Source organism: Dromiciops gliroides, chromosome 2 (genome assembly GCF_019393635.1).
Source record: "Dromiciops gliroides isolate mDroGli1 chromosome 2, mDroGli1.pri, whole genome shotgun sequence".
NCBI lineage: Eukaryota > Metazoa > Chordata > Mammalia > Microbiotheria > Microbiotheriidae > Dromiciops > Dromiciops gliroides.
Genome location: NC_057862.1, coordinates 607,676,011 through 607,694,373, shown reverse-complemented (window position 1 = coordinate 607,694,373; position 18,363 = coordinate 607,676,011). Strand labels below are relative to the sequence as shown.

The 18,363-nt window shown below is 36.7% G+C and overlaps 1 protein-coding gene across 1 annotated transcript in view; it reads left to right on the top strand.

Annotated features, from left to right (window-relative positions):
* The window catches only part of CAMKMT (calmodulin-lysine N-methyltransferase), a 512,023-nt gene that overhangs the window by 449,947 nt on the left and 43,713 nt on the right, over positions 1–18,363 (top strand). The window contains exon 7 of the mRNA XM_043983087.1: positions 10,700–10,766. Coding sequence (XP_043839022.1) covers positions 10,700–10,766 — 67 coding nt within the window. The remainder of the gene's footprint in view (positions 1–10,699; positions 10,767–18,363) is intronic.

Here is an 18,363-nt window from a genome sequence, read left to right as displayed (position 1 = left end):
ATGTCAGTGGAGAACTAGGAATTGAAGAGGAATCAGGTGTTCTCTTTCAGCCTATTTGGATGATCTGAGGAAAATTGGGGTGGGGAGGAAGTATTATTGGTCAAGAAGAGAGAGATATTTTATCCACAAAAACTTTCAGACCTTAGTAACAAGTACAGTTTGTAAGGTAGCAGCCACCTCTTTTTAACAGGCCCACAAACCAATTTGAACTTTTACCAAACTGGGGAAATATCGCTAGTCAGAATGTAAATTTAAATGTATTGAAAATATCCTCTCATTGAACTAAGCCACAAAGCTTCCACCAAAGGGTAAAAATGTTAATATCATTTAATTAATATACCTATGCTTATAGGTTCCATTTTGAAGCTACCATCCCAGGTCTTGAAATCATAGAGTAAATCTCAGATTCTGCATTCACTCTGCTGGCTTTTCAAAGAAATGATTGGTGCAGCCCCCTCCCAAGAAAATGGATTTTTAACATTTGGTCTTCAGAAGCTCAGCATTCAGAGCACTTTATTGTGCTGGGTTTTACAATGGGTTTAATATAGCGGGGGGCCGTAGGGCAGGAGGCAAAAAAACTTTATAATGTAGATAGAGTGAGCCCTTTCAAGAGCATATGCCAAAATGGGTATTGTGTTTTATTTTACTGTCTTCCAATGTCTCCTGATGTACTTATTTTTATCTTGTGGTTGTTCCCTATTAACATACCCTTTCCTATAAGACCTAGACCTAATTTTCTTTTTCTTAAGTATAAAAAAAAACAGATAGAAAGCCATCATGGTGAGGATTTTATGCCAGCTTTTAATACTAATGTTACTTTACTAGCAGAGTTTATGGTTAGCCAGCATATCATAATCTGTTTTAATGAATGAAATTAATACGAATGAAATACTGTTTCCTAGTCCTTGGCCCACCTTTTGTAGGACTCAGTAATACCTTAAATTATGCATATTATTAATGTTCTATGACTGAAACTCTCCTTAAAATTACTGTTTATACTTCTCCTTTAAGATTTGGAAAGCTTAAATCATGGACCAGTTATAGTATACTATCCAAAAATTACTTTCTACAAAAGTAAAAATGAATGTCAACAAAAAAAAATGTGGAAACACTGCCAGGAGCCAGGGAAATCTCTAAGCAAAGCTGCTAATTATTCTTAATGGGCAAGATGAGCACATTAAGAAACAAATGAATACATCAGTGAAATGTAATTGAAAATCAACCTGGCAAGAGTGCACTGCATCTGAGTATCTGCCTGTGTATTATTATCATCATTATAAACATTATTTTTGTTGTTGTTGTTATCTCTGTTTAATGAGTGCAACTGGGTCTGATTTCCCTCTCTCTTAAGCTTATGAGGTCCAAGTTTTATCTTTATTTGGAACACCATTTGTGACATTTGCCCCCCCTTTTTTTCCTTTTTCCTATCTGCCTTTTACATATAAGGTGATGGGTGGTCATTTCATTTTGAGTCTCTGTATTGAAACAGTTTATGAGGCCTTTTTATGAGGCATTTCTTCCAAATCTCTCTACATTGAGCCTCAAATTAAAAATATTTATCTGTAAAAATGTCCTTCCTACTCTACTTAGTTCAGAATTCTATGATTCTTTAACATGTAGTCATACATGCCTCAGAGTATTTAGTTTGAGATTAAGAGTGCATTTAAAAACTCAATTTTTTAAATCTGAAAGTGAGTGGGTCAATTGTTCCTCTGTTTTCCCCAGGCCTTTAATCTAGATAGCTTGGCCAGAGACAGTCAGTCAAGTGACAAGTATTTATTTATTAAACATATAACTATGTGTCAGGGACTGTGCTGGGAATACAAAGAAAGATCTAAATAGTTCCTCCCCTCAAGGCTCTTACATTCTAATGGGGAGACAACATGAAATTAAATAGGTACGTATAATATACATAGAAGTAAGGGAACTTTAGAGCAAAGACACTTGCTGTTGAGAGGAGCAGGAAAGAGCTCTTTCAGAAGATGGCATATGAGAGAAATCTTGAAAGAAGCCAGACAAGTTAAGATATAGGGGTGAAGAAGGAAAGCATTCCAGGCATGAGGATGACCAACACAGAGGCATAGAAATGGGCGATGGACCTATAAGGTGTGGGCCAGTGTAGCTGAATGGCCGTGTGCATGGGGAAGAGTAAAATATAAGACAACTAGGAAGTTAGGAAGGAATTAAACTCTAACCAAAGGACCTTGTATTTGATCTCCAAGGTTGCAGAGAACTGCTGGAGTTTACTGAGTAGGGGGAATGATACAGTCAAATATCTGATTTAGGAAAATCCCTTTGGTAGCTGAGTGGAGGGAGGATTAGAATTGTGAGAGACTTGAGGCACAGAGACCAATTAGAAGGCTGCGACAGGAGCCTGGGCAAGAGGTGATGAAGGTCTGAAGCACGGTGGTGGCTGTAATGAGTGAAGAGATGTAAAAGAGAGATGTTGTGAAGGTAGAAATGAGATGATTTGGTAAATAGATTGGATATGGGGGGGGGTGAAATGAGGAGTTAAGAATGACACTGAAGTTGTAAATCTGGTTCCCTGGGAACATGTTGGTGTCCTCAAGAGTAATAGGGATATTTAAAATAGGGAAGCTTTGGAGGAAAAAAAAAATGAGTTCTAATTTAGACATAGTAAATTTTACACATCTAAGAAACATCCAGTTTAAAATGTTCAATAGGCAGTTGGTGATGTGGAACTGGGGCTCAGGAGAGAGACCAAGGCTGGGTTATAACAAACTGGGATTCATCTGGATAGAAACGATATGTGAACCTACCAAAAAGCATCCCAGAATTGCATAAACAGTATTCGGAATCTGGAGGGAATTCAACTTCATTCAGCAATTGATTCAGCAAATATTTATTGTTGCAACTATGTGCAAGGCGCTGTGCTTGTTGCTATGGATACACAGATAGAAACAAAACAATGATGGCCCTCAAGGAGTTTACATTCTACTGTGCAGGGTAACTAGGGAATTACCACATCTACACAGACAGGATTGGCATAGGGAGAGCAATAAGACCTGTGATTTCACTGACAATTCCTAGATAAGGAAATTCCCTCTGCGAATGAAAATTGTCACCTTCTCAGGAATTGATAATTGTACAGAGTGACCTAGGACACAGAGAGGTTAAGTGACTTTCCAGGGGTCATATAGACAGTATGTATCAGAGACAGGACTTGAACCAGTCTTCCTAATGACTGATGGTAATGATAGTGGTGGTGGTGATAGTGACTGTCTACACCATCTTCTCCATTTGGAACTTAATTCTCAATCTACTGTAGCACTTACTCCCCCATCTATGGATTTGCAGTTTTACCACAGGTAAAGTCCTCTGCCAATACTTTCTCTAATTATACCTTTGTTCTCAAAGGCCCTGCTAGTGGAACACAAGCTGTTAAATTTTTAAAGATGGGCCCCACCAAGTATCTTGGAGTGATGAATTTTTTTTTTTGGCCACAGCAGTTTATTAAGCTCTCTACTAAGTCATGAAGGGATTAAAATATGAATAGATCAGAAGAGTGACCACATGAATGAAATCCTGACATCTCAAAATAAAGAGGAAATCAAGTACCCATCCCTAGCTTAATACCACATACTTAGTAGGTGCTCAATAAATGTTTGCAGTTCCTCAGATATCACCACCTACAAAAGACCTTTCTTGATCACCCAGTTATATTCATTCTCTCTCTCTCTCTCTCTCTCTTTCTCTCTCTCTCTCTCTCTCCCCCTCTCTCCCTCTCTCCCTCTCTTCCCATAGTATTATTTTGTTATGTACTTAATACATATTTATGCTTATTTACCTGTGCGTATGCTGTACTGGCAGCTAGATGGTACAATGGATAGAGTGCTGGGACTGGAGTTAGGAAAACCTGAGTTCAAATCCAGCATCAGGTACTTACTAACTCAAGTAACCCTGGACAAGTCACTTAACCTCTGCTTGCCTCAGGTTTCTCAAATGTAAAATGGGGATAATAATAGCACCTATCTCCTAGGGTTATTGTGAGAATCAAATGAGATAATATTTGTTAAGTGCTTAGCACACTGCAGGTGCTAGATAAATGCTTCTTTCCTTCCCCTTCCCTCAGAAGTGTATAAGTTTCTTGAAGACAGGTACTTTTATTTCTGTCTTTATATCCTCAGTAATTAGGGCACTGTTTTGTATACAGTCAGCACCTAACAGATGTTTGTGGAATAGAATCTTTGGTGGCATATAAATGAGAAAGAGTCCAAAAGGTGACTATCTGGAAATTTGCTGGTGGTGTTCCTCTACTGTCCTGGCTTTCATGAATTGCAGGCTATGGGTATTTTTCCCATAAGTTACTGGGGGCCACTGAAAGTTTTTGAGAAAGAATAACACATGAATACCTAGTACAATAATGCCTAGAATGACTGAGCCCCTCACAACTATGAGCATCAGCTCTGGAATGCTGACTCCAGTGCCATGAATCACCCTGACACTGGGCAGAACCAAAAGTATTATCCAAATGACCTCCCGTCTTCCTTGGTATCACACTTCTAGATTGATCCTGATCAATTCATTAACTTGCATAACTTCTAGATAATGAATCTTGTGGTCTGTAAGAATCAACATTTTTCATCCATTACTTATAGGAGACAGTGCTTAGATTTAAATTCTAGTATCACTCACCTAACATTATTTAACTTAACGCAATGCTGAATTTAAAGGATTAATGAAATTTTATAGATTCATGGTACCCACCAGAACTTCTGCTTCTTTGAGAACCTGGGACCATCATTTTCTGCTCCTTCCCATTTCTGTGATACTACTGCTAGCTAACATAGTTGACGTTCTATTAAATGTAATTATAGGTGAAGTTGATAGGCCTTATACATCATATGTAATCAATAAATATTTGTTGAATGAATGAGTACTAGCTACTGGCCAATGATTGATGATGATGAGTGCTCTGCAAAATGTAATAAGGTATAATAGAAAGAGAGCACTGAGTTTGGAGTTAGAAGACCTAGATTCTAATCCCAGCTCAGATAATGACTATCTATATAGCCTTTTGCAAGCCACAATCTCTTCGAGCCTCCCTTTCCTCATCTATGTAATTAGGGTTTGAACCAGATGATTTTTAGTCAGCCCTAAATCTTATGGTCATCATTCCATTAAATAAATCAGTTGGTTAGCCAGTATTACACACAATCTATTTTTCTGGCCATTCATTGTTGGACTTTAGCCAGCTGTAATGCAACTGTATGAACCAGAAGATCTGTTCTAGCAAGGATATAAGAAGAGATCATATTGGCAAAAATGTCTAAAGAGGAGCCAGGATGTTCAAGCAACAGGAGAGGAGTGCAAATTTATCAATTCAACAAGCATTTATTAATGTGCACAGTGCTAGAGAGAGTAGGTCCATTGAAAGAAAGAGAGAGCGAGAAAGAAAGAGAAAAGAGAAAGAATAAAAGTATAATTGGCCTGAAAAAAAATCTTTTAATTCTCTAACAGAAGACAATAGGAAGATAGGCTTCATTTAGCAGAAATATCCTCAATACCATATTTTGCTGGAACACATCTCTGAAATCTGGTGAGACATAATGATAAAAAGGGTAAATCCCCCCCCATGATTAAATTGAAAGATAAGCTCAAAGTAAATTAGGAAATTCAGCTTTTAAAAACCAATTACATGCATACGATTTACATTTGTATATAATGTGTAGTCTGGGAGGCTCTGCAAATACAAAAAGATGTAAGATACAAACCCTACCCTCAAGGAGGTTATAAGGTTACAAAGCATGCAGGAAGAAATGTGTCCCCATGAAACTTCTTTTATTTGTCCAGGAGCAGGGATATAGAGTTGATGAAACAATAATCCCTTTTTTTTTCAACTCAACAATAAGTACACGTAAAAATATCTCCCAGAATTAAACTATTAAATAATTCCAAAGGAGATCGATCATCTAACCTTTGGACTGAAATGAATGATGTTTTATAGTCTCATCATAATTTTATCTTTTTTAAAAAATAACTCGATATTATTGCATTGTAAAATCGCTGTGTGATTATTAAGGAAAGTAGAACAGTTTTAGTAAAATCAGTTACTGAATGTTAAAATATGTAATACTGTACATAAATATATCAAACATTAACTTGAGGGTCTAAAATGATGGATTACATGGTATTTAATTTTAACAGACATTTTAAAAAACCCTATAGAAATTTATATTTACATTGCTATCATTATTTGGAAAGAGAAATGTATCTTGAAGGAAGAATCACCAGAGGCAAAATTAAAATTGGAATCCTATATTGTGGGCTTGTCTCTATCAGGTGTTTTATTCAAGAGGAGCATCTAAAGATAGAATGCCTGTTTCCTTTTAGCCTTAAGCATATATTCTATAACCCTAGAATTCCATATTACCTAGACAAGGGGGATCAGAGGTGATTGTGCGATATTCAGTTAATTGAAAAATCACCTCAAGCCCTCAGCCTAACCCACAATATAGTGTAAAGAGCCCTGGATTTGGAATCGAGGGAACTTGCATTCAGATCCTGATTCAGCTACTTATTAACTATGTATCCTCATCACTTAATTTCTGTGGCTTTAGTTTCCATGTCTACTAAATGAGAAGTTTAGAATAAGTGATCTCTAAGGTCCCTTAAAACTAAATCTTATAGTTCTATGAATCCTTCAAAAGTCTGGGTTCAAGTTTAGAGGACTATATTTGCCCCCTGACGTCATACATTATTCCCAACATGTTAACCATGCTTAACAAATTTGCAGATAAGACAATATTGTGATAACTAATACATGGTACAAAAAATGAGATAATGTATTGTGTATATGTAGACATGCAGATATACACGTATACATATGCATTATTTTGTATCCCTTTTGGATTCAAAAATATCTTGATCATATAAGATGCTGGTCCAAATCTAATAAAATGCAATTTAATAGAAACAAATATGAAGTCTCCTACATGGGTTCAAAAGCATGAACCTTATAAAGATAAGATGGGACAGGCAGGGCTAAATTATAAATCACCTGAGAAAGAGCTCAGTTTTCTCATCTGAATAATGGCAACAATAATAGCATTTACCTCCAAGAGTTATTGTAAGGATCAAATGACATAATAAGTATAAAGCACTTAGCAGAGTGTCTTGGTACATAGTAAGTGCTATTTAAATGTTAGCTATTATTATGGTGCTGCTGGTTGTTGTCAGTGTTATTATTATTGGACTACAAGCTCATTCCGAGTTTACTATTGCAGTGATAGGCTGCAATAGCTTTATGTGTGTATGGATATAAACATACATATAGACATAGATACATACATATATGTATATGTGCTATTGCAGTGATAGAGAAAAAACTCATGATATAAGGGAGAGTAACATGGAAATAAGAGGTCTATGCAAAGTGCCGTGAATTTTCTTAATATTTTAAAAATTATTGTTAGAAGTTTATCAGAATATGTGATGTTAGTTTTTTTTACATTGACTGTGAGTTTATTAAATCAAGGAAGGATCAAGAAATATACATACGTATATGTGTGCACTGAGAGCCATGGAGTCCAGCATCCGACAGAGAGCTGATGGTCTCACTCTGTTATAAGCTGGTCCCAGTGATGATATTGTATTCTATTCTGGATGCTGCATTATAGAAAGGACATTGATTGCACTGACAAACTGAAGACTATCCAGAGAGGGCAGCCACACAATGGTCGAAGGGCCTCAAGCTCATGCCATCTGAATCAAGGGAAGGAACTAGGAATGTTTAGCTTGGAGGAGAAAACATGATGTCTGTCTTCCAGTATGAAAGACTGTGATGCAGAAGAGGGAGTAGACTGGCCTGGCTTGGCCCTAGAGCACAGAATTAGGAGCAACAGGTCACAGATGCAAATACAGGCTGGATGACGGTAGAAGATTTCCTAACAACCAAATTTATCCAAGAGTATGGTCGTGGGCTCCGGCAAAAGGTAAATGGCCACGTATCGGCTTTGCCGAAGAGGGGATTTTTGTTCTGGCGTCTTAGGTTTGACGAAATAACCCGAGTTCCTTCCTCGCTCTGAGATTCTGTGATTTTGCGGCCATCTGAGTCCATTTCTTTTATAAACTAAGGAGAATAAGAAGCCATTATTGATATTGACTCACTAAGAGCTACCTCAAAATCTGTACTAATTGACCTAAGTAGGGCAGGGGTGGGGAAAAGAATGTATCCATTCAGGCAATGTTTTAAAACAGTTGTGCCATTTTTTTTCCACTAGCATTCACTTGAAATAAAATACTACTAAACCACAAAAGACATTCCCTCTAATTCTAAAAATAGCACAGCCTAAACACTGCTATGAAAAAATTTTTTTAAAAAGAAGTTTGCTTTTATGATATATGTTCATATACTTGCTGTAGCTTGTACTCCTGGAGTGATGGATTTATACATTGTATAAAAATATGTAGTGTTAAAATGTTTACTAAAAAATATTAATAGGTTTCTGAGTTATATAATTTAACTTCACTGTGACTATTTTGTAAGAAGTATTACCTTCCCTAACAAAATAATATGTTTTGCTTGCTAGATTAGTCACGCACTCATATGGCTCTACAGGTGTATGCTGCACATTGTAACATGCTGTTGAATTCCATGGAAACACCTAGTAGGGTGTGGTCTGAGTGTGGGGGAGGTTGATCAGGAACAGTCATCAATTGACTCTTTAGTAATTTTCTTTTTTGAAAAATAAAGATGTCAGCTGTCCCTTTTTGCAAGACATTTAATTTAGAAGAATTTCCTGAAATACTTTATTCCCGAAATAGACAGAACTGTAGACCGATTGTGTCATTTCAGTTAATCAAAACAAGTAGTCAAATTAGTCTCTTTTATTTTTTTAATGAATGTAATTTAACGGTATTTAATTTGCATACAGGAAAGTTCACCCAGGAAAAAAAAATCTGCATTATAGCACTTTTGTAAACCTCAACAAAGCCCTTCATTAGGAAACCTAATTACTTTTTTCTACCTACTCCTGAGGAGAAAAACTATCACAGTACCTGCTCATTCATTCAGACAAGAAAGTGTGCCTGGTGGTTCAAGCAGAGACATGGGTGTGAGATTCCCGTGGCTCTCTTCTTGCTGGGCGATTGTGACAAACTTAGAGCAGCTCAAGTAATCCAAGTTCTCTTCCTTGCTCTGCTTTCTGGGCATTCAAGGAAAGCACTCGGGCTCTCTTTGCTTTAGTTTCCTGATTTATATCAAATTGAGCCTGCAATGTCCTTCCCTGGAGTTCTAACTTCCTCCAGCAACTATGATTCTGAGTTGAAATGTAGGAAATTCTTTATCTAGTTGGAGGAGGTAGGGCTGGCTCCCTGGGAACCAAAATGCAAGCTTTGGAGAAGTCTATATGCTCATGCTCCACCTGTTCAGAGAGGCAGCAGCTACCTCAGGAGCACCCCTTGGGATCTTTGGTTTCTATATGAGGTCTGGTTGTACTGGAGTCTCCACTTGGGCTCATTAATCTGATAAGTGAGCAGGAGCTGCATTAACTGCTGGGGTGAGAACAGAAGGAAAACATTTCCATGCCAGCAGTGACCCACATCCCTTTGCTACTGTGTAGCCCTTGTGGGATATGTATGCTGGGATATGCATGCTATATCCCCTTTAAGCCCCTAGAAGATGTGGGGGAAGTAGAACAATTTTCAACTGGTAGCCAATTATTCTACTTCCTACTCTGATGTACAAAGGAATAAAAACTTTTGGAGGACAGCTATGTAGATACACCTGGGCTTCCAGGTATTCTGTGCACACAGTATGAGAGCTCAATTAAGAGAAATAAGGTAATAATAGAATTTAATTTTTTTTTGCGGGGCACTGAGGGTTAAGTGACTTGCCCAGGGTCACACAGCTAGTAAGTGTCAATTGTCCGAGGCCAAACTTGAACTCAGGTCCTCCCAAATGCAGGGCCAGTGCTTTATCCACTGCAGCACTTAGCTGCCCCCAGATAATCATAGAATATTAAAAAAGAAAACAATCAGTATAACCCCCTCATTTTACAGATGAGGAAGACTTGAGGTCTAGAGACAAGAAGCAACTTGGCCAAAGTCACATGCAATTAGCAAGATATCTATCTACTATAATTCAGGCTTCTTGATTTCTACTCCATTATTCTTCCTCAAATTCTTCCTCAAAATCTCTTTATAAATATACATACATATATGTGTGTATATGTGTGCATGTATATTTTTTCTGTGTATATAGCATATAGTATAAAATATATATTTTTCTATGTATAAGTATATATAACTCAGAGGCTTTGCCATAGAGCAATTAATATTTTTAGTCAAAAAAATTAAGAAGACCATCTACTAAAATGTGAAGGGTTTCATTTTCATCATGGCATGGTGGTGACCCCAGATTTTCAAAGGCTTTACCAGTGGTTCATAAACTCTGATAATTTCTATCAACTTAGACAGACTTTGATTAATGGCCTAATGGCATAATATCATCATTCTAAGAGTAGACTAACTAAGGGGTAGAGAGACTTATCAATGAAAAGTTGGCCAAGTGATTAATTTTTTAATTGTAGAAACTTTACAAAGGTGTGGAGGTGTTCCAGTCAATCTTGGTGAAGGGAGCACTCACACTGTTGAAATCATAGCTCCTTTGAAATAAAAAAAGACATAAATACAGTTGACCATTACTCTGCAAATTATTCTTAACTGTGTCCTGTAGATGTGAATGACATCATCACAAGGAACCAGAAGGAAGGTGTGTTTAAGACTCAAGCAATATCAAGCTGGTAAGATATTTTTCTTTTTTCTTCTTTGTCTTTCTTTCTGTCTTTTTTGGAGGATCAATGAGGGTTAAGTGACTTGCCCAGGGTCACACAGCTAGTAAGTATCAAGTGTCTGAGGCCAGATTTGAACTCAGGTCCTACTGAATCCAGGGCTGGTGCTTTATCCACTGCACTACCTAGCTACCCCAAGATACTTTTCAATTTGAAAATATTTCAGGTATTTGTAAGTGTGTTCTGATAGTTCTGGTATTTTGGATTGGTGAGTGGAACTGTGTTGGGAACTATTTGTGGTCTGAGATTATACAATATAAAGTGATAGGAAATTCAGTTTGATGATTTTTTTAAATGAATGAACTCCTTCATAGTGTTTAAGAAGACAAGATAGAATTCTTTCAAATTCTGTCAGTTCTGACCTGAATGAGTAATGGTATTCATCCTTGACCAACATCCTCTGATACACAGACACATGCAGAGAGAGAATGAGAGAGAGAGAGAGAGAGAGAGAGAGAGAGAGAGAGAGAGAGAGAGAACACTGTACATTATTTCTCTGATCATAGAAAGAGTTATGGAGTCTAAGACTAGTTCTACGTAAAATGCCCGTTTATGCATTTAGGCATTATTTGCAACATTTGCTATTTCCTTGGCCACATACAAATCTTCCATCATTTGATATTTTGAGTTTCCTCTATGATCAGGATACTTTTCTTTCTTCAGTAAAACAACAATGCTTAAAAGCGGAAGTGATTGACAATATCAGACCTATGGGAAATAGCAATGACTCTTACTCATAAGTGGGTAAATACAGTCTGTGGCTTTTAAAATGGGTCCTCTATTATGATACTTAGAGTAAGTTGACAGGAATGTGCAGTATTTCTCATTATTCTATACAAGATTGAAAAAGACCAATAATGTATCCATGTGGCCTTAAGCTTGGACTAGAGAAAAAAGGGAAGGTCAACCCTTAGCTATGTACTCCCTTCATTTATAGGACAGTGCTGACTACAGAATGGAGATTACCATACACTTTTTTTTTGTATGGGACTTCATCTTTTGTCATGATTTCAAACCTGGTCTTTTAGTTATCAATCAAAAGCACATTTTCTATGTTGTCCTCATTTACATTTATCTAATGCTTAAGGTCATTTGTGACCATTTGAGTGAATTTCAGCATATGGAATCAGTGAATAATAGATTTCAGCTCCATGCTGTGAAGAAAGATTGTGTTTTTACAAGGCATAATGTTGTTTACTGGGTGTTAATAATCACTAATTAATAAACATATCTAGACTTCTAAAAATGTTGCATTTTAAGGGATAAAAATGTCAAGTGTTTAACTTGGTGAGAGCAAGAGCTTTTTCTGCATAAAATAATTAAATCACATAAAGAGATGTGGTGACTCAACCCAGAGCACATCTAAAATGCTCAAAATATGAACTTTTCTCTCCTTTAGCATGCCATTTCTGAAGACATACTTCTGAATAGAAGGTGGTACAAGCCTATACATACAGTTTGCTTCCTAGAGCCCTCCATGATGATGGCTTTCCTCCCTTCGCCCATATTAATCATGGTCAGTTTCTTCTCTCTTAACCCCTGAAAGCATTTTGTCCAGACTCTCCTGAGGCACTTGCCCAGAAAATAGATGGATGAATCAGGCCTTCAAGTGCCCTGATCTTATATTAAGACGATACTTGACCACTTAACCTTCAAGAAGCTAAGAGGAAGCTGCCTACTGTTGCTGTAATGTCTGTCTTACCCTCATAACCACTGCTTTCCCACCCATATTCAGGATGATAAGATGAAAGCTTTAGCTCTATGAGAGAAGAATGAAAGGAAACATTTTTTCAAAAGAGCTAAGATATAGTGTAGTATTCTTTGTTAGTGCCTCGACACATCTGCAGAATTCCTCCTCCAAATTGGAGGTGTGAAATAACAGCAGCTACAAATTACTAGGAGGTATTTACCATAGCTACAAAGCCCACATGTGAGCCAAATATTTCTGCTATTAAAAAGTACTTCAATGCTTGACATGGGAGGTTTGTGATGGCAAAATGTCTCCTGTAACTCCACCCGTGGAGAAGAAGTACAAGAGGAAAGAAAAGTTTTGATGCCAGAAACATAAGCATAAGAAATACTATCTCTACAATAGAATGAATGAACTTCCTCGTAGAGCACATTTTTGTTCATATTATGCTTATTAAATAGGGAAGGATTCCTACCTTAACTATGAGCATCTCTCACAATTTCCCACTTCCTCTGTTTATCATAGCAGGTACCTTCTCTAATAATCATCCTTTTCTAAAATAATGTTCTTGCCCTTCACTGAAAACTTTCTAGATGCCCCTACCCCATTTTTAACTCCATATCATCTTCCAATGTGTATCTATAATCTTAAATGTGAAGGCTGTTGGTCAGATGTGTTCATTTATTCATTCAGTCAGTATTTATAGCATGCCTACTATATGCAAGGCATTTTGCCTTAGACGATGAACAAGAAGCTTTTGGAGATAACTGCCAGAAGAAGGAAGTGACTTATACAGGGACAGCTAACTACTTACAAAGTAGAAAGTCATGTACTCTTAATTGTTGGATTTGCCTTAAAATGTCTCCTATTTCAGTTGTTATGGACAATACCATGTCACATTAAAAGTTCTCATGTGGGAGACCATAGGGCTCTACACTTGGCCTTGTACTATGTAAAATTTTTGCCAGTTATTGGATAAAGTTGGTATGGTTATCAAATGAAATGAAACAGCTGACATGCTAGATAGCAAAGGTAAGGTCCAGAATATAGCTCAGTTGGCTAAAATGATGAGCTGACTCTAATAACACTAAATTAATAGGAAGAAGTATAAAGTCTTTTACTTGGGTTTTTAAAAAACAATATAAATGTAGAAGATAGGTAAAACATAGCTAAATAGCAATTCATCTGAAAAAGATTTAAGGATTTGCAATAGACTGCAAGCTTAGTATGAATCATGAGTGTGCTATGGCAGAAAAATGAGCATAATGTGATCTTATACTACATTTATGAGAAGCTGAGTATTAAGAAAACCTTAAAAGATTCTGCAAATTGATTCTCTACAACAGAGTACATCCTCATGGGGATACATTTGGCTGGGATGGATAGACTATTCCACTGTGTCTTTGTTCATTATTTTAAAAAAGCATTTAACCAAAATAGAACTTTTTTAAGTAGAACTAACTCATTAAAGTCACCTAAAGCATTCAAGGAGAGAAATGAAAGAAATCAATAAACATTTGTTATTAAGAAGGAAAGCAAAAAGAAGAAAAAGAGAAAAGATCTGGAAGGATTTTTAAAAATATCAAATGGTTTTGACCACCAAAAATAGTAGAGACATCATACCAAAGTGTGCTGGTAAATGTTTACTAATGAGCTTGCTGAGGGGGAAAACATGTACACAGGATACCCTTTTATGTTTAATCTTCATTCTTAAAAATTTCCCTATCAACATTACTTTCTTAAGTCTAGACAGTCAACAAAATAGTGATCAAGCCATGATTTGTAGCATCTGCAAATTTCTGAGGTATAAAAGCTCACACGGAAAATTTAACCACTGGTGCTTGTGAACCAGTTGGACCTGGTTCCAGCACACCCCTACATCTTGATAAAAAGATCTATGCTAAGAAGAGTACAGTTGCAAGAAAATCGAGCAATTGATTCCCTAAGTATTTGAAGGAGGGGAGATACTAAAGGTCTTGGGGGGAAGGATCTCATACCCCTAAAAAAGGCAATGAAAGAGAAAAAATAAGCAAAAAAAAGGGCATCTAAGTGGCACAGTGGATAAAGCACCAGCCCTGGATTCAGGAGGATGTGAGTTCAAATTTGGCTTCGGACACTTGACACTTACTAGCTGTGTGACCCTGAGCAAGTCACTTAACCATCATTGCCCCTCAGAAAAAAAGCAGCAAAAAGCAATGAGAGAATATCAACAACTACCAACTTGTAGACCTATTCTCCCATCTAAACAGTATTTGGATGAAACCCATATACAATTGAATTAAGGGCATTCTCAATGAGGATATAAGTAAAGAACAGGCAAGCTTTCACAGACAATGTTCTGTAATGAACCATGTCACCATTTTACAACTGACTGAGAGATCTAGAGAGTCTAGAATCATATTGTTTGTATTTATTGATTATGAGAGCATTTGGTTCAATAGAGGAAAATACTAGCTTAAAACCTCTCTTCCAATAAGGTGTCCCCCATTCAGATTTCAAAATCATTCAAGATTCTTTGAAAGATATAACAATGTAATATCTGTGTTGAGCAATCCTCTAATAAGTATCAGACAAGGCATGGAACAGGGAGATTTATGTTCACCAAAGGTATTCATCATTGTTACAAAAGAGATTGATGATCAAATCCAAATTGAAGAGGGTTTCCCTGTGAATGGTTGGGTAGTTAAGATGCTTCCATTTTCAGATGGCATTGTTCTGGTCACATGAAGCCAAAGACCATTGCAGAGCCTCCTGGAAAAGATCCATAATCACTCAAAAGAATTTGTTCTGATCATCCATCCAGTAAAGACCAAGTAGATGAAGAATGCCTATTGCCCAAATTATTACATGCAATTGAATGGACAATCTATAGGGGCTGGCCATCGATATTTATATCTGGGCAATTGCTATGAATGGATAATTAGTTGGGCTCAGAATTAAAAAGGAAGAGAGAAGGTTGGATTGCCTTCAAGAAACTGTAAAGCTCCTTTAATGACACAAATGCTCTTGGAAATAAAAGCCCATGTTTTCAGTACCAATATTCTAGTCATGTTGTATATCTATAAGAAAGGAAGGGGCAGCCAGGTGGCGCAGTGGATAGAGCGCCGGCCCTGGATTCAGGAGTACCTGAGTTCAAATCCGGCCTCAGACACTTGACACTTACTAGCTGTGTGACCCTGGGCAAGTCACTTAACCCCCATTGCCCTGCTAAAATTAAAAAAAAAAAAAAAGAAAGAAAGAAAGGAAAACTGTAGTTCTCAGAGAACTGGAAATGAATAATCACCTGGGGAAAATGAGATGGATGGTAAATATGAGCAAGTTGCAGTTACATAATTGATGAAGAACTTCAAAGAATAGTCAGGTCAATAAGCATTTATTCAGGTCCTTCTTTGCGTCAGGCCCTCTGCTAAGTGCTAGTGATACAAATGGGAAAGATAGTCCTTACCTAAAATCTTCCAAGGTCTAGCTCTTCTATCAAGTCCTCTGTGACTACCACAGTTGCCACGTATCTCTCCTTTCCCTAAAATCTAGAACATGTAGAGCCTGTGTCACAGTTTTAAATTCACTTTTTATTTTAATGTTATTTACATGTATGTGTTTTAAATTAAAACGTAAGTTCCTTCAAGCCCAGAAATTTGTTTTGCTTTGTTTTGTCATTGTGGCCTATGGCTCAGTGCCTTGCTCATAATTGGAACTTATTATTTATTGAGTTGTGTTGTCTCCCCAACTAGATTCTGAGCTATCAGAGATGGAGCCTGTGTCTTCATTCCAAGGGCTTAAAGTTTTTGAGATTTATACCGGGATTCATTTGGGAATCACAACTCTAATAAGGCTCATGCGACCCAAAGAGTTTTTAAGAGCAATAGAAACAAGTTAGGCTTCCTGAAGAGACAAACATCAATTATATTATACGGTGTGAGCCAAAATTCACAAAAGGGTTTCGATATTTAATAATTCCTTCTTCTTCTTTTTTTTTTTTTTTAGTGAGGCAATTGGGGTTAAGTGACTTGCCCAGGGTCACACAGCTAGTAAGTATTAAGTATCTGAGGCCGGATTTGAACTCAGGTACTCCTGACTCCAGGGCCGGTGCTCTATCCACTGCGCCATCTAGCTGCCCCTATTTTTGTTTTTAATTTACAATACCATGCCATCATATACAGTATATAGAATGGAATTAATTTCTATTATGTGAGAAAAATCAAATCTCATAAATGGAAAAAATAAAGAAAAAAATTTCAAAAAATTATTAAAACATTTTGACTTTTGGTCCACCCTATATTAGATAAATGGCTGCATTTCAAGATGAGCTTCTCTTCAAGTTTATAGGTAAAAAGGCAGGGAATATAATTTAAGGAAAAGTCACACAAGGATATTATCCAATTTCTTATGTTTTAATGTCTTTATTTTCTTTTTTTGTTTTAAAAGAGATACAGGGTTCTGTTTTGAATGTATCTCAAGCTTTGGGTAATAACAATAACTTGTTTGTACGTAGTTCATTAATTCCTGCGAAATGCTTTTTTATCATAACCTTGTGAAATAGGTGTTATTACTGCCATTTCACAGATGAGGAAATTAAGGCTTAGGGAGGTTACTTATCCAGGGTCAAACATCTGGTACATATTTAAAATTAGGTCTTCTGATGCTCCTTCTTGTCAGTCCTGAGTTCCTAGCATACTTCTTCCTGATACAGGCTTCACACTCATCCAGAAAGGGAAGAAGCTGTAATAGACAGTCAAGTATGACCTTCAGAACTCTGAAGCCTGGTAAAATCAGCCAATAACTGTCCTTGATTGTGAGGAAAGTCCTACATTTGGGCATTTAAATAGCAAAGAAACTATGTCCAATCTAATGGTCAATTACTTTCCAAAGACGCTTCTTTATATGTAGCATAGCCCACTGAAAACTAAAATAGAAATTCGTGTCTTGTAGATGAACTACCTTGAATAGTTCAGAGACCGCCCTAAACTTCCTTCTCAGACTGAACTCAGAACACCTTTTGTTTTCTTAATCTAGGAAAGGTGCTTCAGACTTGGTAGGCATTGTACATGAATGTAGCTTAAGTGTAAAGAATGAAAATGTTTGTTAATTCCCTGATTTAGTATACAAATGGTACTTGGCTGCAATTTACAATCCATTAGTTCTGATTTTTGTTATTACTTTGTTTTGGTACCTTGTAAGTTAATCAGCTGTCATGATCATAGAATCAGAGAAATCTGAGATGGAAAATATAATTAGTAAAATAATTAGTACCTTTCATTCAAGGATCTCAAAATTCTTTACCAATCCTCCTTACCCAGTATAGAGTATGTAGGTCACTAAGATGAGGTGGTCCAAATGTCAGGCAACATTTGAATCTCACTTTTGACCTCTGAATCACTTTTCCTTTACAGTTTCATGACAGTTGTCAAAGTCACAAAGGGTCAAAGGGTAGAGTTAGTCTCAAGGTCAAGCCAGGAACATACAATTGATAAACTAGAATACTCTCTGGGAGTTTTTCATTAAACTCACTTGCACTTAATTGATTTAAAAGGCCCAGCCTTTTATCCATTAAAACCAATTCTGCCTACTTATTCTGTTTATTTTGCAGACATCATAAACCTTCAGAAAAGGAAAACAAATTATACACAGTCAATTAATTGTATGTATGCAGTTTATCTAATTTGCAATTAACTATAGTGAATTTTTCCTTCAGGCCTGGCCCTTCTACATCCTCCCCACATCCTTTCCCCACCCAGATAGCCTCCATTTTACAAATTAATTTTAATATCAACAAATATATAATGAGAAAGGTAAATCTGTTGCAAGAAAATCAGATACATGACTATTGTTATCCTGTCTTAAATAACCTTTGCTACTATT